Raw genomic sequence first — 25400 nt, forward strand, 5'->3', positions numbered from 1 at the left:
GGCATTTCGACATCTTGGAGTGTTAGGTGGGGAGTTTTGCCCTTGAGCTGATTCAGGTTCGGGCATCTTAACCGAGCCCCTTTGGAGGTCAGGCTGATTTTTCCCTCCTTCACACTCAAAAACCTTACTTTCTAGATCTCCTAATCTTCCCACCTGGTATTAGCCCCTTCCTTCTTCTTTCTTCTTAAATCTCCTCCACTATATCAATTAAATCACCATAAAATTTCCATCTGAGTTTGGGTGTTTCATTAGGATTTTATAAATAAAATCCTTGGCAACCAAATATAGTTATTAAATTCAGTCTCAACCATAATTTTAACCCTTACAGAAGTTTGTTAATTTATAATTCATATTGTCATATCCTAGGAAAGGAATTTAAAAGAAAAACTTATTGTAGTAATATTGAACAATAAAATAATTTATACCATTAAGTAATATTTCTGTTTCTCTTTTATACATATTGATAACACTACTAAAGAAAATTCCAGGGGTACTTAGGTGATTCAATGGATGGAGAGCCAGAGCTAGAGATGGAAGGTCCTGTGTTCCATTGTGGCCTCAGATACTTCTGTGTGACTGTGGGCAAGTCACTTAACCCTAATTGCTAACCTTTACCACTCTTCTTCGGCCTTGGAACAAACACTTAATATTGATTCTAAGACAGAAGGTTGGTTTGGTTTGGTTTGGTTTGGTTTTAAGGAAAGAAAAGAAAATCTCAGATAGGAGGAATTCTGACATATTTTTAGAAACCCATCTATCCTAATTGAAATCAGGAAACAGTGTGAGGCTCTCAAAGAAAATTACCCTCAAAAAAAGAAATATATCGAAGGAAGTCAAATTTGAAGCCAAAAAACATTTTTTAAAGCAAAACCATTATAGTTTTTGTTGTACAAAACTAGTTGCTTATGTTGAAAATATCCTATCATTTCCAGGATGGAACTTTAGTGCCAGTGACAATATTCTATAAAAAAAATTCTGAGAGCTTACAGAAAAGACCTCTTCTTATCCACGTATATGGGGCTTACGGGGTAGATCTAAACATGAATTTCAAAGCTGAAAATCAAGTGTTAATTGAAGATGGATGGATATTAGCATATTGCCATGTTAGGTAAGTCAACACATTTTATTTCATTTGAAGTGTAAATATAAAGCACAGAGCCAGAGTCCAAAGTCATATTTAAATTAATAACCAAAATTTAGATATCACTTTAGAGTTTTTATTTTTCCATTTGGATTGCTGGATTTATAAATTCTTTTCTTGTCACATGCTTTAAGAAATTTTTACTGTCAGTTGACGTGTTTCACTAACAGATAAATTGATCTGAACCACTCAAGTTTCCATATTTGATCATTTGCCAAGTGATTAATTCCATTCAAGCCCTTTCATGTTTCAGTATTTACAAAGTCCTTTCCATTTCTCAGAAGACCTGATTTTAGAAAGTGATCTGGCCTTTGGTTCATACTTTCTCAAACCTTTTCTACCTCCTACAGACAGCATGTATGAATGCAAAGATTTGTTATTCCCCATTTACATGTTAATTCCACTTTGATTTGACAAATATCCACAAGAATGCCTATTGTTAAGAGTAGTAGCCAATCTACAGCATATTCCTCATGCATTTTTTTTCCCCTTGTGTTTCAGAGGTGGAGGTGAATTAGGCCTTAGTTGGCATGCTGGCGGCTGTCTGAACAATAAGCTCAATGGCCTTGCTGACTTAGAGGCTTGTATAGAGTTCCTTCACAATCTTGGATTTTCTGAACCTGTGTTTACAGCCCTTACAGCTTATAGTGCAGGAGGTATACTAGCGGGAGCATTGTGTAATGCCAACCCCAGGCTCATCAGGGCTGTAGTTCTACAGGTGGGTCAATTCTGAGTCTTGAAATGCTCTAAGAAATAGAAATATTAGAGATTCAAAATAGTTGAAAATCTAACATGTCATCGAAATAAGATGCAATAGTTACTAAACTTTTTCCTTTTAAAAGGTTTGATTCTAAGAATTCACAATTAGAAAATAATCTACAAATAATCCTTTAGCCCAACCCTCTTCCTCCAGTTTAGGGGCCTCCAATGCTGAATGTGCATCACTATTTTTATTGAGTTTTTCCTGGGCAGAGGTACTACTGGAGAGCAAAAAGGCATTAAGGCAATAGACTCCACGATGGACCTACAGTTGGCTTTTCAGTTCCAGTTAGGCACTCTGCTCTCCTAAGCCCTGAACTCATCCCTTCTGTGCTTCAGTCGTTATAATGCCTATAGCTAAAGAGATTAGCATGTGCTTTTCACATCCTGAAGACATAGACAGGCCCCCTTTTCCTTCATGAAAAGAAAGGTAATATATGATGGCATTTGTAAAATCTAAACCAGATTACTTACCATCTCAGGAAAGGGGAGAGGTAAGAGGGAAAGGGAGAAAATTTGGAGCTCAAAAAAATTTTTTAATGTTAAAAAAAATTTTACATGTAATTGGGGAAAAATCAAGTATTATTTATAAAAAGAAAAGATAGATAATAGTTCCTCTTTTCTTCCATGAAAATATTCTGTCCTTGACAGGTTCTCTCTTACTCTTCTTAGGTTTTAAGTTCCCTCAGTTTAGGCATTCCTGTGGCTCTGTACCAATCAGAGAACCTTACATCAATATTTGAATTAAAGTATTCCTATTGTCTGTGCTTGCTGACAGAAATAACAGCTACTATCACCCCATTTGTTCTCTAGCCTTCTGAATGACTGCTTTTAGGGACATTGCAATGTTGAATACTGACTTTTGCATGAAAGAGTGTGAGATTTCTTTTCAGAATTAGCTTTGACTTTGGACATTTTATTTTATATCATGCTTTATAGCACAACATGAATAAATTCAAGTCATCTTCATTTTATTTTATAAGATTCTTGGTTTATTTACATCTTTAATTGTCTGTGCCTGAACTACTTTAGTTTTACCATTTATGTTTATAATATTCCCAAATTTTGCATTAATTCACTTTTTCTCATATTCAGCATAGCCTACAAATAGACTTAGTCAAAAATGTTGACCTCTCCACTGTATACTTACCTCCTACAGAACTAAATAAATTTTAATGGAGAGTTTTTAAAATAACTTAAAAGATCTGAACCATTTACTAATTGGTTTGTTTCAAAAACTTTATAACTTTCTTCTGTGAAATTTTATCCAAGTCTTTTGTTTTATCAAGCCCCCTTTAACTAAAAAAGGATCAAAATCAAATCAAACATTTAAAAGCCTAAGTATATGCTTTTTTCTGTTAAAGGAGGAGACTATACAGCAGATAAGCGTGCAGACTTTTATCTACAACATATAAGGGAATCGACATTACACTATACAAATGGAAGGATATAATCGTTCCATTGGCCCTGAAAATATATTAACTTTTTTCAAGTAAATTCATTTACTGCTAAATAAAACGAAAATGAATCTGTAAAAAGCCTCTCACCATAAGCTGGATCATTTCTCTTTATTTCCTCACTGTCATAGTTCTACTCCTATCTTGATCTCATCTTTGTCTGTGACTCCTTGCGCTGTATCAGGTTGTGCCAGAGTCACACCGTGGATGCCCGACCTGAGGGAAGAGCTGATACTGCTTCTGTGTCCCATCAGCACTGGCCTCAGCACTGCTGTCTGGGTTCATTATCTCAATATCCTTATCATTTAGAGCTTCTCTTTTCAATCATCCAGAAAATCTCTATAGGGAGGAGAAAAGCTTCCCAGTGTCTAGATTTCTCATAAATACGTGGGCATGTGAGACATGGCAGTGCATAGAGGTGCCCAACGATCAGAGGCAGCTTCCTCAGTACTTCATATATATTAGAAACCCCTCGAGGGTGGAACTGTCCTGCTCCTGCTGTCTCCAAATTTGTTGGTAGGAGCACTCACCACCTCGCTGTCCAGAGCACTTGGATTTCTGTGCCCTGCCCTTCCCACTCACAGTCGCGGCCGTAGCAGAGCCTAATTGTTCTGAGCTCGTCCTGCTACATCTTTAGTCAAACCCCTGATGCACTGTTTCTGTTTAGGCACCTTTTCTGGACATTCTCAATACCATGCTAGACCCACAGCTTCCTCTGACCATAGAAGAACTAGAAGAGTGGGGAGACCCTTCATCTGATAACAGATATATGGACTACATAAAAAGTTACTGCCCTTACCAGAACATCAGGCCACAGGTAATAAAAGCCCTTCTGTTACTCTGACTCACGTAAGCACTATAAAAGGATCATCAACAAGTGTGTCACATTTAATATAAGAAACTAGTTGGCAAGTATGTTCATGCACCTCTGTGGCAAGATAAACAGAGTACTGGCCCTGGAATCAAGAAACCCCAAATTCATATCTAGGCTCAAATCTCTGTGACCCTGGGCAAGTCACTTCACGTTTGTCTACCTCTTCAACTGTAAAGTAGGAATATTAATAGCACCTCCCTTGAAGGGTTATTGTACAGAGGACCAAATGAAGTAATATTTATAAAGCACTTGGCCCAATGCCTGACACACGAGTATGGAGATAAAGATAGCTAGATATGAATACATACTTCCCCCTTCCCCTTCTGGTCTTATATTTCTAATTGACTGTATTTAATATTTATAGACATTATGGCTTGATTAAGAAGAGGAGACTATTACATAAAATCTCATAAAGATCTTGAATGCATAATTAATGTGAAACACTTCTTCCTTACAAGAAAGGTGCTCAGTAATTATTTTTCATAATTGAATAACAATTTGTAAAAAGGCACAGCAAACCAAAAAAAACTAATTCATGTTCTTAAATATCTTTTTTTAGACTTATCCTTCAATTATAATCACAGCCTATGAAAATGATCAACGTATACCTGTAGAGGGAATATTAAAATATACTCAGAGACTCAGAAAAGTTATCACAGATCAAAGACACAGCAGAGGTAATGATACAAAAATGCCTGAAAACTTAATTTGTTAAGTATGCCTGTGATCCAACTCAAATCATAGGAATACTTTGAGTTATAAAATGATTTTAAAAATATTTTTATGCCTATGATTTAGGGAAATTTTATTTTTCTTCTATTAAGTATTCAGTTAAACTACACATGAGCACTTAAAACACAAACTGTGTGTTTGAAAAATCTTTTATCATCAACTCTAATGTCCACTGATTGACTAACTAGGAAGTCACATACATGTTAGGGCTACTAGATATTTCATCGGCGCTGTGGAATGGGAAGAAAGCTTTGTTTAGGGGCAAATGTTTTAGAATATGTAAACTGTATTACACAAAAATAATACTTCTAAGTAGTCTTAATTTTTCAATTTCTAATGTATTTTCGGCCTAATATCCCCAGAATAATGTCTTCATAATATCTGGACATTCTCAATACCATGACTGATAAAACAATGTAAATGGTTGACTTCAAGTTGAGGTCATTAAAAACATGTAAAATTTAGCTCCATTAAAAATAAAGCATTGTGAGAAATATGCACTGCCATTTTTCAGTGACATTCAGGAGACATTTTTCAGTGGAGTATGTCAAGATTGCATAGTGGGTAGGAAGGAAAGGAGAGGCTTGGGGAGAAACTTGAGGGAAAATGAGGTTTAGAACAAACCAGATTGAAGGGAGGGAAAGGGGAAAAGTATTAAGCACCTTCTATGGGCCAGGAGCTATGCTAAACACTTTATAAATACCAGCCTCCTAACAACCCTGGAAGGAAGGTACCATTATCCCCATTTTACATGTGAAGAAACTGAGGCAGACAGAGATAAAGTGATTTGCCCAGGATCACACAACTAGTAAGTATCTGTGGCCAGATTTCAGCTCAAGTCTTCTTGACTCCTGGTCCAGCATTCTGTCTCTCTGCCCACCCAGCCGTCCCTAAGTAATAGAGAAGAATGCACAGCCAGGTCAGAGGGCATAGCCTGTGAAACAACTTAGCAGGGATTGGGTAACAGCCACAGAGAATGCTGGGAGCAGAGTCATGAATGTCTTGAATGTGGAACAGCAAAGGATCAAAGTGCAAGGTGGGGAATAAGGTGTAAGAAGCCTGGAAAGATGGAAGGAAGTGATGGGAGTGGGGAGTCATGAAGGACTTTGAATGCTAAGAAGATGCTTTCTTGTTTGTTCCAGGAGGTGATAAGGAGCCACTGGAGTTTATTGAGTAGCGGAATAGCATGATTAGACCTGAGGTCTAGGAAACTAAGTCTGGTAGCTATGAATGGAAGGTAGATTAGAGTCGGGGCAAACAGGTTCTCCTCTTGACTCTTCAGACTTTGCCATGCCCAGGAAACCTCCTTCCCCTACCCATTTCTTTTCTTTTTTTATGTGTTATCTTCCTCCATTAGAATGTAAACTTCGTGAAAACAGGGACTGTTTTCATTTCTTTCCCCATATATCTGTATTCCCTTGCCCAGCATGGTGCCTAGCTCTTAATAAATGCTTCTTATTCTGTTCAGCTACAGGTAGCAGGTCAATAATGTGGAAAGTACACTGGATTTGGAGTCAAAGAACTTGGGTCTAAACCCTTGTTGTGATGTGTCTTAAATCACGTGACCACAAGCAAGTCACTTCATCTCTATAATGCCTCTTTCAAAAGCTCTTCTGTAAAATTCAGGGATTGTATTAGACAATAACCAAGGTCCTTTCTAGCAGGCTGTCTGTAATTTCACCCAGAAAGCCACATAAATGGAAGAACCAGGAGTCATTGGAGTATATTGATTCCAGATCCAGTGCACTTCCCACAAAATCATGCTGCCTCCTATAAAGAAATGGCATACTATCCACATTCAGTTCTGGAAGGATCAAGAGTACACTTTTAGGATTTACAAGACTTACCACTAATATCTACTTCATTTTAAACTTAAAGTCCTTTGCATTCAATTTTCAAGAATTCATGCAAGCACATGCAGCCCTTGTTAGGTGCTTTCCACCTCTGGCCACAAGGTAGTCATTGCTGTTTTTAAAGCCATAGTCCAGAAATCCAAATACCATATTCGGATACTAGCTTATTAACCAGCTGTTCACATCCCAATTCTGACTTTCTTTTCTAGGTCTCTTACTTTAGATAGTTAGCAATGATTAAATCATCACCCCTGTGCCCCTAAGTCTTCCATTTGTTGACTAAGACTTAATAATCTTTAGGAATGCTCTCTAGATTTCTTCTGACACTATCAGTTGGGCCCACTGGAATCAGCAGAAGCATAGAGTGCTCATCCAGTCTGACATCTTGAGTCATATTTTCATGTCTTGGATACATGCCCACTCCACAAAGAAAGCAGATCTCTTTGTTGTTAAAAGGTCAACAGGTGGCTAACATATATAGGGCAGGCAGTCGCCAGCCTCCACTACTCATCTTTTCTTCCTTTAGTCTTCTCTGATTGGCCTCTCAGTTAATACCATCTTTGAAAAAGCATCTTGCTTTGGAGAACAAGCAGTTTCTACCTCTTCAGATAGAGCCCTTTTACTTGTTACTTGCTCTAAATATTGAATGGTCCTAGCTTATCACCCCAAGATAGAGGTCAAGATTCCCTTCTGCTTCATTTTTTTTTAAATTTGTTTGTCTTTTAATGAACTAGCAACTAGGTGGCTCTGTCAGTTGAGAGCCAGGCCTAGAGATGGGAGGTCCTAAGTTCAAATTTGGCCTCAGACACTTCTGGCTATGTGACCCAGACAAGTCACTTAACCCCCATTGCCTAGCCCTTACCACTCTTCTGCCTTAGAACTAATACACAGTATTTATTCTAAGCTGGAAGGTAAGGATTTAAAATAATAATAATTATTATTATTATATGACTGTAGAGTAGAGAGACATTCCACCAACCCATTTACCTCCTTTTGTAGGAGACCAGCTCACACTTTGAACATGGAAAGATAGAATACAAATACTACTTATTCAGCATATGCAAAATTCTTCCTAACCTACATATTTATCAGAAGCAAGATACTCAATCCTTGACTTTCTTGATCTTGGCTTCCCTTGAAGCCCTGCTATTTGGGAAAAAGCTTATCAAATTCTTCTTCTCACCTCATTAACACTTGACAAGAACACAGACTTTCTGGCCTTCTTCCTTCTTCTACTTCTCAAGTTTCCTCCTATTTCCTTTCTCCAAATTCAGTTCTCTGGTCTCCTCCATAATTTCAAAGCCCTCTAAATCACCTTCTCAAGTAAGCAGTGGAAGTATTAGAACATAGTTCCCTAAGTGACATATTTGCTTAACCACAGTATTTTTTTTAATAACAGTAAAGAATGTCAAGGTCTATACTTTCATCGTTGTAGGAAATTCCTGTAATGGGAACTGCTTGTGCCAATGCAGATCTGTAACCTAAGTCATAAACCTGAGTAGATTAAGTCCTAGGGAGATACCTGAAGAATGCAGATGTTAAAAGATTGCTAAGTGGTAGGATTTGAAGTTAGGTCTTCCTGTGTCCAGGCCCAACCTTCTGTATGCCATGCAGTCTCAGTAGAGAATTCAGATTAAATACATGTATGAGTCTTCACCTTGGAAGGCATTTAAGGAAAAGTACTGCCTCTTGATAAAGAAATGGGCGACTACAGATGTGGAATGTGGCATACGTTGTTAGACATGGTTGCTGCACTGATCTTACCTGTTTTTCTTTTGTTATCAGAGAAGGTTCTATGAGAGAAAAGATAAAGGAAGTCATATATTGGGGAAAAAAAGATGTAACAAATAAAAGAAATCAAGTAAAACTTTTAGGGCCCAGAAGCAGGTAGGAGTTAGGATCAAGATTTCTGGATTCTGCTTCCTGCCCTTTCACTCAAGTAAAGGTTCCTCAGCAACTAGCTGGAATTCATGGACTCACAGTATCCCCTCTAACAGGAACTTTTGCTGAGTTCAGCATGGTCCTAGATCACTTTTCCAGAACTGTTTCTAATAGGACATGGGACATGGCCAGAAGTCAGAGAGCTTTAAAAGACAGGCTCTCCATCTTGGCTCACCAGCAAGACACAGTTTAGTATTGCACACCCACTTGCCTCACAGACAACCCAAATGCCCTTCTCTACCCTCTCAGAGGGTGAACCTGAATTCAAGACCTGAATGAGACATAGACTATCATTTTCCTACTAACAGTAAGCCCTGCTCTGTGTTTGATTTTTTTGTTGTTGTTAATCTTTAATCTACTTTCAGGAAGAAAGATGCCTAATATTATTTTAGATGTTCAGGCTGGAGGAAACCATGCTGCAGCTTCTTGGGAGGACTTAGTAACTGAGGTATGTCAAAAATTCTCCTTCAAATAAAATCACAGTTATTATCCCCACTAAATAAGAACCGTCTCCCATCCCTTAAATATAAATTGTTTCAGGTGGACTTCTCAGTTCCTTAGCCTGAGGGCTGCCAATAGCTACCAATAAGGCATAAGGAAGGGAAAAGGAGAAAAAGAAATAGAATAAGAAAATTAAAAGGGATGAGAAATAACATTAAGAAAGTGGGCTTTTAAGTACCTAGAGATGGAAGCCATTGATCAGAGAGAGGACTTCGTCTACGTCGGCCCATAACATAGGTTGCCTACCTTATTTCAGAAAGCAATAGAATAAGATAACCCCAAGTCTGGTGTGTCACTTTAGGACATCTCATTTGTTTAAACTTTGCTTCTTTTAGGTTGCCAAACATCTTGCTTTTCTGTACAAGGAGCTTGGACTTGGTGACACTGGTCCCCCCAACTAACAACCATTTGAAATGCTGAAATATGTCTCATGCAGCAGCATTGCGTGTTCCAGAAATGTAGGGATAAATTACAATCTCACACTATTTAGGGGTCAGCAGAGCTCAGTAAGTCAGTTTGTGGCATTCTTTGGAATTCTTTCAGCCATCAAAGCCTTGTCTCTGCCTAGACCAGTATTTCACACTCCCTGTCCACTGTTGTCCAGAAGCACCCATGCCCAGCTCTCTCTGTCTTCAGCTCTCGTCTCCTTTCTTAGAGGTGGTCTTATACTAGATCGGTGGTTCTCAACCTTTCTAATGCCGTGACCCCGCAATACAGTTCCTCATGTTGCGGTGACCCCAAACCAAACAATTATTTTGGTGGCTACTTCAGAATTGTAATTTTGCTACAGTTATGATTCGGAATGTAAATACCTGATATGCATTATGCGTTCTCATTGCTACAAAGTGAGAAGTTGAGAACCGCTGTTCTAGAGGAAGGTGGCAAAGGCAGGCTGAGAAAGAGGAAAGGTTGGGGGTTCATTGGTTGGTTGGTTGGTTTCTGTGCCTTTAGGCAATTGGAACAAAATAAAATTCTTCACGTTGAAATTAATAAAGTAATGAAAACAAGATACCTTGAACCTCTCTCATTGTTTTTTTAGGTACGTCCAGTTGGTGCAGTAGAAAGAGGATGGGGCTTGGAGTCATAAAGATAGGAGTTAGGATCTTGCCTCAGTCATTTAAGTCACTTTTTCTCTCAGCTACAGTTTCCTCATCTGTGAAATGGGGATGATAATAGCAGCCACCTCACAGGGTTTCTGGGAGGATCAAATGAGAGAACATATAGAAAGCTCTTGGCACACCTTAAAATGCTAAATTAATGTCAACTATTCACAAGCCCTTTCCTTTAATTGGCATGGGAACCCAGGATAAGAAACCCACTGCTAATGCAGACCTACAAATCATCATTGTTCTTATATTTACATGTATTATCTCATGATCCTCACAGCAACCCTGTAAGGTAAATGTTATTACTATAACCATCTTACAGATGAGAAAAAAAGCCAGGGGAAAACTACAGTCTTCAGAGGGGGTGACTTGCTCTTAGTCATCCAGTGACTATGAGGGAAAGCAGGAATTGAACCCAGGTCTTCTTGATTCTAAGACCAGCTCTAGCCAGTATGGCCAACTGTCTCTCTTCTCGATTAATTTTTTTTTTTTAACTTGAGTGAAGAGCATTGAATAGTATTCCAACAAATAACTTTTCAGGTATGGTTTTCTTTTAAATATTTATTGCATTTTTAGAGTATAGAACAACTTTTACTAAAACAGCTAAATTCAAGATGTAGAAATACTTAAGAATTATAACTGGTCAATGTTCATAATGTTTACATTCATCAGGCTGAAGGTAAAGCTACTGCCTGAGTTGGAGGCCAAGATGACCAGTGACAGCAGCTCAGCAGGAATTGTATAATATATCGAAGAAGCTGGAATAACAGGCTTTTCTTGAAACAAGACACCTGTCTTTGAGGGTTTCTTGATGATGCAGGAGTTTGGGCATTCGATGTTCCAGGATGAGGCCTTCCCCACTTGCCGTTTTCACTGCTGCCATGTCCACCGTCTTGCCTTGGTTAGTGAACGTGGTGCTGAGCTTTATGCTGGCTTTTTCTGGGAACCCTAAAGAAAGTTTCTGTAAATTCACCTCTGTTTCATTCCCAAAATTGAGCACCATGGTGAAGGCCCTGTCTAGGCCATCTAGCTCTCTCGTGTACACCACAAGGTCAGTGTCATGCCAAATGTGGCACAGCCAGCCCCAGCTAAGAAGCAGCTCACTGAGACGCAGGGAACTTAACTGTTGATACAGCTTCAGTGGGGAAGTGGCTTGAGTTGTCTGAACCTGTTTTTTAAAAAAATATAATCAGGCAAATGTGCAGTTCTAAAATTTTATAAATATTTTCTGCATCTAACATGACATACAAGGAGCTTATTTCCCAAATACACCCGTAGTTACACTTTGAAATACAGTATCATGGTTGTGACATGACAAGTAACTCTTTGGGGAATCAAAGTGTGGAATCACTTTGCCTTTCAGCTGCTCCTTAGCTCAGAGTTGCAAATTGCTCTAAGAGATTAACGGCTGACATTTAAAAGGAGCTTTCAGGTTTGCAAGCACTTTGTGTATGTTGTTTCATGTGACTGTCACAAGAGCCCTATGGAAAGTAAGAGGAAATACCCCTATTTTACAGATGCTGAAACTGAGGTAGAAATGGTTAAGATATTTTCCCTCTGTGAGGATTTCAACACTGTCCTGACTCTAGACCGGTCCTCCTTCCTCCACCCTTTGCTACCACTGAGTGATCTGTGAAGCGCGTTACTTCCTATCTCGCTTGATCCCCACCTGGGATCCATCCACTCTGGGCGCCACAGAAGCTTTAGAGAGGCTTGCTTGCGGTCAAACCCTAATATGTGTGGGAGGGCAGATTCCATCAGATCTTCCTGAGAGAGGTATGGGTCACATCTAGTTCATTTGTGTAGAGCCTGAGCTCTCCAAGCAAATGTCTTATTTGTTGCTGAAGTTTCCAGATCTTAGCTTCCCTGGGCCCAAAATAAACCTCAGAAAACCCTAAGAATATCCAAGCTAGGCACCGAAAGTGAGCCGTCAACTTCTCTCCAGAGAAACCTTGACACTGTGCCCTAAGGATTGGATAAAAGAGAACTCCTCCAGCTAACTATTGGACCTGCAGCCTCCCTGTAGACAGCTTCATCAACGGATAGCAAAAACCCTTGCTGAAGTAGGAACGTCCTGTCTGCCAAGAGTCAGCACGGCTCACTGCACAGGGCCGTAGATGTGGAGTCAAGATCTCAGCTCCATAGCCCTGAGCAAGCCCCTCAGCCTCTCTGTGCCTCGGGTGTGCTCTTTAGATCAGATGGCCTCGGCGGTTACTTCTTTCTCTAAATCACCTTTCTGCACCACCATTTACTCCTCTGTAAAATGGGGATGCTACTTCTACAACACGCTGCCCAGCACGGATGTGAGCAAAGTGCCGTATAAATGTCACTTGTTACCTACAACTTGGACGTTCTGGTTTAAGGAGTTTTAGATCTGTATAGATAAATTGGCCAAACTTTCTATCGTTCTGACAGTGGAAGAGATTAACGTCACTACTTTCAAAGCCTGGACTCTCAGGCTGAGTGGCATCCGTTGTTCTCACAGTGAGCCTTGTTGTCAGATTCACACAGAGTGAAGCTTCCTTTTCCTTGTGGCTTGGGATATGAACATCTAAACGAGCCCCCACCCTCCTCTGTCAGCTCAAAGGAATTCCCTGCAGATGGCGTTCTAGTGAGCGGTGAAGCCTTCTTGTGACTTCGATAAGGGGCCTCGGAATGTAAGCTCCTGGAGGCCAGGGCCTTTTTTCATGTTTGTCTTTGTATCCCCCTTGCTTAGCACCGGGTCTTGGCAAGGAGATGCAGATAGTAATCAGCACTTGTTGCATGTGAATTGATTAGGACAGAAGAAAGTTTACTGTGAAGTGTGACTTTAGAGCCTGTCATCCCATCCTGTTTTTCCATAGTGGTGGTGTGAGGAGGGAAGGTTGCCAACCCGTCAACAGAAAAGCCCAAGGGGACCAGGAGGGGGCAGGAGCAAGAAAGTTCTGTTCACAACAAAAGAAGCATTTCTGATGTTCAGAATGTATCTAATTCTTTTGTGGATTTAACACTTACATCAACATTCAGAGATTGGTAATCCTTATTGGTGGGTAGCCAGGTTTGGTTCCCCTCACTAAAACCAGCATTGGAGCTGTTGTCCCATTGCATTGGTGACTTGGAAAACAGAGTCTAGAAAACAAAATAAAAAAGTTGAACAATATGTAATCCGTTTTTTAAAATTCTCATAAACGTTTCTTAATTATAATTTACAGTGACTAGGACATACCAAGAGCTCAGTACTTGTTAGACTACTTAAGCCATTCCCCATTTCCTATGTAATAATTCAGAAATATTTAATTGCTAGTTGTTAATTAAGTTTACTTTCAAAAATTATAACTTTTATATAATAACATTTAAAGCCAGCCCTGGAGTAGGAAGGCTTGAGTTCAAACCCAGCCTTACAATCTAACTATGTAACCTTGAGCAAGTCACTCAGCCCTGTTTGTCTTATCTATAAAATGTAAATTTTGTAAATGTAAAGTCTGTACAATTTGGCTCTCATCTGTGAAATGAGCTGAAGAAGGAAACGGCAAATCACTCTGGTATCTTTGCCAAGAGAACCCGAACTGGGGTCATGAAAAGTGACGACAACTGAAAAATGTAACATTTCAGGATGTTAGTTGTAAACTACTGTCTAGCAGTGACATTAATGCAGCCAGTTTTTCACATAAAGTTCATTTCTAGGCCTTAACGAGTTTAGTTTTATAGGCCCTAGATAACAGAAAATCCACCTTCATGACATATTAGGAACTTGGTCTATAGGTGTATAATATATATGCTCTGTGAGTCTGTGTATGCCAAGCACTGGGGAAACAGGAAGCTGAAGTGGGGACCAATCTGGAATCATCTATTTCATCCACTCTCAGACTTGAAGATTCAGGCTCATTGTGTGTCCATCCATATACTGCAAGGAGATGTCCTCATTTTGTACCAAGGACCACATTTGGTCATGCAGAAGAATAAACAAATGATTTATACCATCTGTTCTGGAAATGAAATATGGCAGAAGAGAGATTGGAAAAACAAATGCTTTCAATTGGCTCCTTTTCAAAAAGAGAGAAGCAGCTCTTAAGGATCCTAAAGAGATCACGTTAAGATTACCCAGTACTTTGACACCCACCAAAGCCCCGGGATCAACACAGGGCAGAAATCGCACCAATCTGAGAGAAAAGGAAAAAAGATTCCTGAGAAGCCAAATGAGTTGGCCAAGTACACAAGACTGGCAGGGGGCAGGGCTGGGACTGGAAACCAACTAAGGCCGGAGTCCTATTCCTGCTTCTTTTCCAGTAGACTTCACTGACTCTCATAAAAATTTTGATATTAAGCTATATTCAATAAACTAATAACATGATGTTTCTCTTGTTTAATAAACACAGGCTTGCTGCTGAAATGTTTGTTGTATTATACTTACGGTATAGCTTTCATTTGCATTTGCTGCCGAAATAGTTTCCATTCCTATTTCTTCACCATAGTACGTTATAGGCGTCCCGGGAAGTGTTAAAATTAGCATATTCATGACATTGGCATATTCTTTTCCAAAACGAGAAGTTACCCGAACAATGTCAGGTCCTCCGATCTAAAAATTAAATATTCACAAAAATGTCATTTAAGGTATATTCTAGGATCCTGTCCCGATCCCTACACTAAATCAAACATAATAACAAAATTAGCTTTAAAAATTTTTTGTTGCATATATAATATATGTACATCTCTAGGTAATACTGGGCGGTGGCAGTGTAACTTCTATACTCTCAGTGAGAGATTGGGAGATAGAGAAAAGAAAAGCAGTCATTTCGGGTAATGAAGTTCCCTATTTCTGCTCTACTATTAACACTGAAGAGCAAGATGATTTACCTTTAATTACATTTTAATGAACTATTGTAACATTTATTTCCAAAACAGAATTTCTCTTCAGAAGATGACATAAGTTTCTTTTTTTGCCCCTTTCGTTATCTTGACTGTCCAGGCCTTCTAGAGAAATCTCTGCTTCTGAACTCAAAAGTTAAAAAATATTTCCAACTTTAGTCACCACAGTAACTGATAAGTGTTCCTGCCCATTATGGACTTCATTCACATAATAAATGTGCATCATTACAGCTCTGTTTTTGCCAATATTTGGTAGGCTAACCAGGCTATATGATAAAACAACTCATGATTCCATGTGGCAATTGTCATTAACGTGTGTTTAAAACTAACACAAGCACCAAGAGATCACTCCCCTGCTGGCCAAGGAGTAGTAAGTCATTAATTATCCCGTGACGAAAATAAGCAATGTGCCAATAGGCGAAGAGCCTGGGGAAAGATGAAGATTCCTGGAGCCAGACCCCGAAGGATTATTAAGATTTGGATGTTCCAACTTGCAGGGATCCAGGAGAAAAAAACACTATTCATAAGCAAAGGATAAACTATAGGAGTGGAAACACCGAGGAAAAGCAACTGCCTGAATACAGAGGTTGAGGGGACATGACAGAGGAGAGACTCTAAATGAACACTCTAATGCAAATACTATCAACAAAGCAATGGGTTCAAATCAAGAAAACATCTAATGCCCAGTGGACTTACGCGTCGGCTATGGGGGGTGGGGGGGAGGAAAAGAAAATGATCTGTGTCTTTAACGAATAATGCTTGGAAATGATCAAATAAAATATATTTAAAAAAAAAAAAGATTTGGATGTTCCCTTTCCAATGATGTAGCCGTGCTACAAACAGCTACTGCAAAACCCAGAAGAATCAAGATAAAAATAACATCACTTACAGAACAACGCACATCATCCCTAGAATGTTTCTTTATGTTATTTGTTGCTCCAACCAGCCTTCAAATGGCTCCCAGAAATCTGAGTTGCCCCCTTACTTTCTGGACTAAGAGTCAGCAAACCTGCCTTACAACAGTTCATCTCTATTATAGCCAACATTTTAAAAGTACATTAAGAAACTACAGGAAGCAGTCAAATAAAACTAAGGTACAGAAGCTTAAATCAGACTTCAGATAACCCTGTCCTTCAGATTACACCATAAATTAAAGCTGTCAAAGTAAGCAGTAAAATACTTTTTACTCTTACTAACTTCATAACAAGTCGACAACAAGTAAACATAAGGATAAAATTACACATCAAATCCTAGTGGAATCAAGCAAATTGATAACAAAAAATGTTTTGTGTCTCTTTCCAAAGGCAATCTGAGTTTTCATTCTTTGGGGCTAAACAAAACACCCAAAAGGTTAAGAGAACAAAATATGAATCGTCACCAAATGAGTTTAATAGAAATAACTGTCAAAGTCTAGAGAAAGGAGACATTGCTTTAGGCAAGGAAGACTTTTGCAGAAGTGGCATTTGTCCTTGGTCATTTTTGTTTTTAAGAGACTTAAGAATAGAGATGGGAAAAGCCTGCTCCGGTCAATGGAGCCTAGACCACTCTGCCTTCTCTAGTCTATAGTAGTCACAATCTATAATGGTTTTTTTCTAGGTGTATTTTCTTCTCACTGAGATCATAAACTCTGGGAGCAAATAAATGGAGAAGGGTTTTGGATTCTGTGTCTCATTATATGGATACATTTGTAGGAATATTTAAATATATTTAGATGTTTATATTATAATATTTAAATGTCTATTATTATTTTTAAAAATATTAATCCCTAAAATTCTATTTGCAAAAGAGAGTTCGCTGAGAGCATGGGTTATTTTTTTGCCTTTGTATCCCCAGGGCTTGCTCAACACTGTGTGGCACAGAGTAGGCTCTTAAATGCTTTACAGCAGGGGTCCCCAACCTTTTTACACAGAGGTCCAGCTCACTGTCCTTCAGACCACTGGAGGGCTGGATCATCGCTCAACACTGTCTGGCACACAGTAGGGTCTTAATAAATGCTTTACAGAATAAAACAACCCTTTTTTGGATCTCAAGAAAAATCTGAGGGTCTTATATGCAAATTCACACCTTGTTTTAGAAACAAATCTCTATAAGAGCCTCATTACAGAGCACAGAAATATGGATATTTCCTAGGATTGGTCTAAATACTTACCATCCAGTTGGGCCACTTTCCTTCTGGCATGTTCTTCATCCAGGATTTTATGGCATCAAATATCATAGTTCCAGAGATAGTGCTCATTTCTGTGAGGTAAAAATTGAAGGGAAAATCTGCTTCTTGGACAAAGGGCTTTCCATAGTACATCATGGTTTCTTCGATGCTTTCCTGATTGCTTGCTTCAGTTCCCATAAATCTGCCCCCCCAAAAAAAAAGTTTTTTAATTTTCCTCAAAATTGATACATTTGATAAAATACATTTTATTTGGTTATAAGGCCAGGAATGGACTCTAGCTATATTTATTCACCCTGTATAAATGGAGATTTTGAACCCTAGATTTCAATCCCCAGAAATCCTTGGTATTTCCCAGAATTCCCTATAATCTCTCTTGAGTCTCCACGTTGGCAAGATCACATTATTGGTATTTAACTGGCAGTAACCCTCCCACGCTCTCTTCCTTTGCAATGATGTAGCAAGTATAGTGGTAAATTAAGTGCAAGGATTTTAAATGGGCTATGGGCACATGGTTTTTATTTTGTATCCTCTTTATTACTTGATTTCTAATGATCCTTAATAAACCTCATAAAATATAATATTTCTATTATTAGAGATATAATTTAATTTTTACAACCCTACACAAGGTCATGTTATTTCATATAGAACATTAAGGATTAATTAATTAACCTTAAGTGATGGGATTGGCTAGAACCTTCATCAAGGACAACTACTCACACACATTGTCCAACAACTTAGAAACCATACTGAATGAACTTAAAAGACCAAACCCAAACGTTAGCCTAAACTGCTGAAAGTGGGGGAGGAAATGATTATTTAAGCTAGTCAATCCTTCTGTCCATTAAAATGTGCCTCAAAACTCATGACTCTCCAGTAGCTGCCTCACAAGATTGTCGTGAGGCTCCATTGAAAACTCTAAAGCCTTCACCACTTTCTTCTCTTGAAATTACTTCTTGGAATTGACTGACCCAGGTACTGGCTCACTCTATCTTCTGAGGCAAATATAAGTTCCTTGAGGGCATCCTGACCCACAGTAAGTACTTAGCAAATGTTTGCTTAATGGAATATAACTTTTGTTCTCAAATACAATGGGGGTAGCTCAGTGGATTGAGATCCAGGTGTAGAGATGGGAAGTCCTGGGTTCAAATGTGACCCCAGATCCTTCCTAGGGTGTGATCCTGGGCAAGTCACTCAACCCCCAATGCCTATCTCTTACTTCTGGTAGTCCTGACCGCTCTTCTGACTTGGAACCAAAACACAGTATTGATTCTAACATAGTAGGTAAGGGTTAAAAAAAAATACTATAGGATGTTAGGGACAAATGGCGCCTGTTACCTGTATCTGCCAGGCTCCCTGCTGTACTGGTCCATGGTCTGTCGAAAGCTGCGGAGCAGGTCGTGCATCCCCACTTGAGTGGTGGTGTAATCGTGGTACAGATCAGAATAGTTTCTAACCGTGTCCTTTGAAAACAGTGAGAAGAGATGATCATCTCCCATCCCACGTGCCCCACTTAGTGCCCAGGAGCAGACTGAGCTCTCTCATTCCTCACAGATGTCTAAAAAGGGTGGAAGGCTTCTAACTGCATCCCTATTAAGTTCATAATGTTCAATGGGCCAAGTCTTCCATCTTGTTTCTGGAAAACTTGTGTCAAGAAACAAGGGAAAGGTCTTTTCCATCCCTGCTGGTGCTTCTGTGAGGTTGTATGAAGACCTCAAACATCACACAGAAAAACTCAGCAATCCCCCTCCAGTGATGACCTGGCGCTGGAACAGGATGAGCCCAAACAACATCGCTCAGGGAGCAGCCAGTGCCAGGATGGCCTGACAAACATCTGAAATGATCCCAAAGAACCTTGGCAATGTTCTTCTGACCTGCAGGGTCTCTAGTGATAACTGTTAGAGGATGCTGGCAGGATCAAGGCTCTCCACCATCTTGAAGTGCTTTAGAAGAGGGGACAGCTAGGTAACTCAGGGGACAGAGAGTCAGGTCCAGAGACCACAGGTCTAGGGTTCAAATCTGCCCTCAGACACATCCTAGCTGTGTGGCCCTGGGCAAGTCACTTAACCCCCATTGCCTAGCCTTTCCCATTCTTCTGTCTCAGAACCAATACACTTTATTGATTCTAAGAGGAAAAGGGTTTATATATGTTACATATATATCATTTATGTTATATATAACAAATTATATAAATTATATAAAATTTATATTAATATATGTAAAATTTATATATAAAGCTTCATATACTTTATATTTATATTTATGTATAAATACATATAAATTTATATAATATATATTATATAAATTTTATAAGTTTATAAATTAATATTATAAATACAAAATTTATACATAATTTTTATATATGAATGGTTTAGAAGGCTAGAACTCTATAAGGGCATGACAACCATGTAGGGTTTCTAGGATACTACAAAGAATTAATAACCAATAAAAACATTGGGTGTAAAATCAGAGGTGCTAAATTTGAACTCGTCTCTTCCACTGACAATTACCTGTATGACCTCTCAAGACCTCAGTATCCTCATCCATAAGAAGAAGGTGGACTAGAAGGTCTTTTCCAACTCCTAACCCTGCCACCTCTCATTCTCTCATACGTAATCATTCATTGAGATAACCACCATTGTAGTGGGGCCACTTGGGAAGAAATAATAGGTCAGTGATTCTTCCACATTTGAAAAAGCTGCAATTTCACTGCCATGAATTTTTTTTCACCTTTGCAAATCACAACCCTTAAAAGATGGTTTTTGTGAGTTGTAACAAAAATAAAACTAAAAAGTCACAAAACAACTGGTAGCCCAACTTTCCATGATTACTTGTCTGAACTTGGGTTGTCCTTAGAATACAGACATAAATAAAAAACCTGTTGTTGGGCTTGACCCCAAAACCATTCCACCTTGAAAGGAACTGCCAGTGTTTGCCCTTTATAGACAGAGTATTTAAGAATTCAGGGCGACCGCCAAACAACAAGGCATCAAAGTATGACTTTACGAGAGGCAATTCCTAAAAATAACATTTCATGTTTCTATATATATAAGATCTATTAAGAGTTTTAGTTTCCTTAGTTCGGTTGAGCCTTATGGCCCCATAGACTGAGTCTTCTGAGGCTCAGAGAGAGAATTTGAATTGCCCAAGATCAAGCACTATTAATAATGAGCTGAGCATTCTTGATTACTCATGCTTCTGTCTTGCCTCCCAAGAACACTTGAATCTCTTGTATACTTTATTAAAGAGTCATAAAAAAGAACACGGTACAAGAAGGCAGAACTAGATGTGATGGATGCCCCCCAAACCAAAGAAAAATCAATTCAATGGCCAGCACATTTCCTAAAAGATAGAAGTTTGAAATGGAAGCAATTTACCTGTGGTTGTTTCTTATCTACTTGAGGTTCATCTCTCAGATGTGTTGCTTCCAGAAGAAATTTAACAGCATCAAAACTAAATCCATCAACACCCTTTCCGAGCCAAAACTGGATAATTTCCTAAACATGGAAAATAAAAAGGGGTGATGAACTGAGTTATCAGTTCTCAAAGAAAGTTAATTTGTGATAATGCTAATTTTATCAATTTATTACCCAGTTTTCAGTCAAGGTTGTATTGCCAGTTTGTCATAAAGTGACCCTCCCAAACCTCTTCTCCCTCTCCCTCTCCCACCCTCTCTCTCTCTCTCTCTCTCTCTCTCTCTCTCTCTCTCTCTCTCTCTCTCTCTCTCTCTCTCTCTCTCTCTGTCTCTCTCTCTCTCACACACACACACACACACACACACACACACACACATCCACCACACCAGAAATTCCTGCATACGTTTTTTAAAACAGGTGAATAACGGTAAATATAAAGAAATCTTTTCCCACTTTATTTTAAAAATCAGACTGGTCCATCTTACTTGTCTTATCATATCAAGTTAGTCAGAAACACATTTTATAGATTATATGATCAAAATGACTTTCAACTTCCATGATTTGAGCTGTAGATGAAATTCTCCAGTTATCTAGCCAAGACAAGAAGAGCAACAGCTGAAAGGCTGTCTATTAAGCATATCATTTTCTTAAAACTATGAATTTTTAAGAAACTCTGCATGGAGGTGAACAGAGAGGCGTCATTTACTATTTAAATTTGGAATGCTCTTTTTTTCTTTTTAATTTTTTTAAATTTTTTTAAGCCCTTACCTTATCAATATTGATTCCAAGGCAGAAGAGGGACAAAGGTTAGGCAATGGGGGTCAAGTGACTTGCCCAGGGTCACACAGTGGAATGTTCTTTTGTGCTTTGATACTTTATCACAGTGTGTGGGGCTCCATTTGCATATATGTATGAATGCAGATAGGTCTATGATCTTCAGATAATTCACTCCAAATCAAACCATGAAGTCCCACTGTGAAGATCTGACTCAGGAGAACCAAAAAAATTGTCTGCTTTACCCTGTCCAGACCCCCCAGGTCAGCTGATACTTTTAGTCTACACCAAACTAAAAATAAATATCTAGTTTCACAGTTGTTATCTTTTGAGCAAATCCCCAGAGTGTACGTGGATGTTACAATTTCAAGAGCTTTCCTGCTGAGATTAAATAATCAGCACCATTACTGAGATTTGTATGTTTTACAGTTTATAAACCCTCACACACATCATCTCGTGATATTCTCTAAACAGTCCTATTAGATAGCACAAGGATTGCAGAATGACAGAATATTTTAGTGTTAGAAAAACCTTAACAAGTAAGCCCAACATAACAGAAAAATAAAAACATAACACCCTGCTCTCTACATAGTCACCCAACCTGTTTTTTAAGATCTAAAATGAGAGGAAGCCATCGAGTTGGCTCAGAGGCAGCCAGGTGGCACAGCAGATGGAATGCTGAACCTGGAGTGAGGAAGACCTGAGTTCAAGTGTGATCTCTGACATTTACTAGCTGTGCCACACTGGGCAAGTCACTGGAAAAGGAAATGGCAAAACTATTCCAGAATCTTTGCCCAAAAAAACCCAAATGGGTTCATGAAGAGTCAGACACAAGCAAACAACAATGAGAGTAAACAACTACCAAAGCAACCCATTCCACCACTGGACCATTCTTCCTTGGCATCAACCTCAAATTTTCTTCATTGTAACTTCTACCCATTGTTCCTGGCTTTCTGTTGGATCAACCAGAGAGAAGCTAATCTCATTTCCATGTATTAACCTTTCAAGTACTTAATGGAAGCTATTGATGTGCCTCTTGAATCTTCTCTTCTCCAGACTAATTTTATCACCTGATTCCTATGGCCATGGACTTTTCACCATCAAATCAAGCCATTCAACCAATATATTTCCATGGCTTTGGAAATATCGTCATTTAGTCTTTATCTCTCCATCCTTTCTATGACAATGACAAGAAAAGAAAGAAAAGGAAGGAAGGAAGGAAGGAAGGAAGAAAGGAAGGAAGGAAGGAAGGAAGGAAGGAAAGAAGGAAGGAAGGAAGGAAGGAAGGAAGGAAGGAAGGAAGGAAGGAAGGAAGGAGGGAGGGAGGGAGGGAGGGAGGGAGGGAGGGAGGGAGGGAGGGAGGGAGGGAGGGAGGGAGGGAGGGAGGGAGGGAAGGAAGGAAGGAAGGAAGGAAGGAAGGAAGGAAGGAAGGAAGGAAGGAAGGAAGGAAGGAAGGAAGGAAGGAAGGAAGGAAGGAAGGAAGGAAGGAAGGAAGGAAGGAAGGAAGGAGTTCAGTCTGGCATGGCTTGTTTTTTTGAAACTATGCTGGCTCTTTAAACTCTTTAAATTCATCTCTTCCTCTTCTGGATGTACACTAACTATCGCTCTACCCATTCTAGCCGTTATTTCTCCCATTTTTTTTTAAGCTGAATAAGACAAAGGTAAAGAGCAAGAGCCAGCTATCAACCTAGCAAGTGATTTATTTAGCAGATGATTGTTGTTCAGTTGTGCCCAAGTCTTCCTGATCCCAATTAGGGTTTTCTTGGTAAAGATCCTGTAATGGGTTGCCATTTCTTTCTCCAGCTCACTTTACAGATAAGGAAACCAATGCAAACAGGATAAAGTGACTCCTCCAGGGTCACACAACTAGTAAGTGTCTAAGGCCAAAACTGAACTAAGGACAATGAGTCTTCCTGACTTCAGACCCATCACTCTATCCACTGAGCTTCCTAGCTGCTCCATAATACAATAGCTGCTGTAAATGATCTTGAAGATTTGGACAGATTTACCAAGTATAATGTAGCTATAGGTGGTATAAAGTTAACTATAGTTTCTTTTCTAAAAAGCTACTCTTTTAAGTTAGCTTGTTTGGATAAGTTTTGTGCCAAAGAAAAACAATTAAACCAGAAAGTTCCAGCTTTTCTTACATTTTATTTTTTCCACTGGGAATAACCATTTTTTAAATACAAACCCTTACCTTCTTATTAGAACCGATGCTAGTATTAATTTCAAGGCAGGAGAGGGGTAACGGCTAGGCAACTGAATTTTTAAAGGACTTGCCCAGAATCACACAAGTAGGATGTTTCTGAGGCCATATTTGAAGCCAAGACCTCCTGGCTCTCTATCCACTGACCCAACTAGCTGCCCCATGATAACCAGTTTTTCTGCAAATAGAATAAAAAAGATTTCGAAGCATGTTTTGCCTTCCTTTCCTTGAGATAGTTCTGTGGCACAGTAGATAGAGCTCTAGAAATGAAGTCAGGAAACTCCTGAGTTCAAATCTAGCCTCATAAGTAAAGCATCTCAAGTCCATCTTCTGAAAGTATTCAAAAGTCTGCTGTTCCATTATGAGCCCCAAGCAGGCAAAAGTTCACACATGTCATAGAATATTAGAGTCACAAGCAGCTTCTTCAGATCAGCTCCCAGAAAATGGAATGGATGAGTGTGAACAAAGACCTGCCCAACATTACATACTCAAAAAATTGTCTTGATGTTCCAAAGTCTAGGTTTCCCACAGAAGAAATGATAAGAAAAAGCAGAACACTTCACATGGACAGAGATTCAAAAAAAGTTCTTTTTTTCAACAAGAGAGCAAGCACCAAAGCCAGCGCTGGTTGCCCCTCTTGATTACAATTCATTTGTACCTTCCATAGTGCCTAGCACTGGGTGCTTTACAAAACAAAACAAACCACTGTTTGTACAGAGCAAGATTAAAACTTTACATACAAGCATTGGTCTGGAGCTTGGAGGCCATCTAGTCCCATCTTTTCCATTTATAGATAAAGAAAATGACATCCAGGGAAAGTAAATGAATTAGTTGTCCAAAGTCAAACAAGTAGTAGCATTTGAGGCAGGATTTGAATCCAGACCCTATGAATACAGTGCTAGTATTCTTTCCACTATACCATTATGCCTGCATCCTACTGAATGTACACTATTTGGGAGGGGAAAGCAACACTGCCTGGATTTCTACCCCCAAAATAGCAGCCTAGAGAGACTGATAGACTGGAGACTTGGATTTGTAAACACCAACGCTCCAGGATTAGCAAGAAACTATACTGGCTGGGTGACAAAAGACAGTCCTTTGTTCATCAGAAATATGAGTGTTTCATTAAAAATGTCTATCTGACATCATACAGGGAGCAGCATTTTTGAGGAGAGCAAAAGTAAGAAGCATGAGGCAGGATGCTAAAGAGGGAAAGATCAGGGAAGAGGGAGACGGCTGGGAAAATGGGCAAAGGAAGGAGAAGTCCTTCCCCCTCCTGTTCTAAGGAAATGCAAAGATGGGTTCAGAAGAGCCTGAGTTGTAAAAACCAGAAAAAAAGGAGGTGAGTTATTAGTGCCTGGATGTGGCAGAGGCTGAGGTTAAGCCAAGAGAAAGCTAGAGCAGGAATTTTGCACATCAGTTGGCCTAGATAAGAGTGATGGATAGAAGAGTAAGCAAGTTCTGAATTAAAATTCTGCCTCAGACAGTAGCTGCAGAACCTCAGTTTCCTCATATGCAAAATGGATTGGATTCTATGGGCTCTAAACCTGTGAAATGATCAAACAGGGGAGGCCACTCCATGTACAGTTCTGAGAACTAATGACTTTGGGGGGCAAGGGGTGTAAACCTTA

At 39.2% G+C, this 25400-nt stretch overlaps 2 protein-coding genes across 6 annotated transcripts in view; one reads left to right on the forward strand and one right to left on the reverse strand.

Annotated features, from left to right (window-relative positions):
* Positions 1–10265, forward strand: part of PREPL (prolyl endopeptidase like) — a 45104-nt gene extending 34839 nt beyond the window's left edge. For 4 of the 5 annotated variants that reach the window (XM_007476876.3, XM_007476877.3, XM_001382150.5 and 1 more), the window contains exons 10-15: positions 933–1108; positions 1643–1859; positions 4025–4174; positions 4791–4908; positions 9123–9205; positions 9594–10265. In XM_007476876.3, the coding sequence (XP_007476938.1) occupies positions 933–1108; positions 1643–1859; positions 4025–4174; positions 4791–4908; positions 9123–9205; positions 9594–9659 (810 nt within the window). In that variant the 3' untranslated portion in view covers positions 9660–10265. Of the gene's footprint in view, positions 1–932; positions 1109–1642; positions 1860–4024; positions 4175–4595; positions 4694–4790; positions 4909–9122; positions 9206–9593 lie in introns of those variants that run through there. The other variant, XR_459310.3, reaches the window with a different exon arrangement.
* Positions 10266–10910: 645 nt separating this feature from the next.
* The window catches only part of SLC3A1 (solute carrier family 3 member 1), a 90583-nt gene continuing 76093 nt past the window's right edge, over positions 10911–25400 (reverse strand). Inside the window, exons 6-11 of the mRNA XM_001375658.4 lie at positions 20751–20870; positions 18712–18836; positions 17359–17557; positions 14755–14919; positions 13359–13472; positions 10911–11532 (exon numbers count right to left, since the gene is read on the reverse strand). Coding sequence (XP_001375695.1) covers positions 11092–11532; positions 13359–13472; positions 14755–14919; positions 17359–17557; positions 18712–18836; positions 20751–20870 — 1164 coding nt within the window. The 3' untranslated portion in view covers positions 10911–11091. The remainder of the gene's footprint in view (positions 11533–13358; positions 13473–14754; positions 14920–17358; positions 17558–18711; positions 18837–20750; positions 20871–25400) is intronic.

This window comes from Monodelphis domestica, chromosome 1 (genome assembly GCF_027887165.1).
Source record: "Monodelphis domestica isolate mMonDom1 chromosome 1, mMonDom1.pri, whole genome shotgun sequence".
NCBI lineage: Eukaryota > Metazoa > Chordata > Mammalia > Didelphimorphia > Didelphidae > Monodelphis > Monodelphis domestica.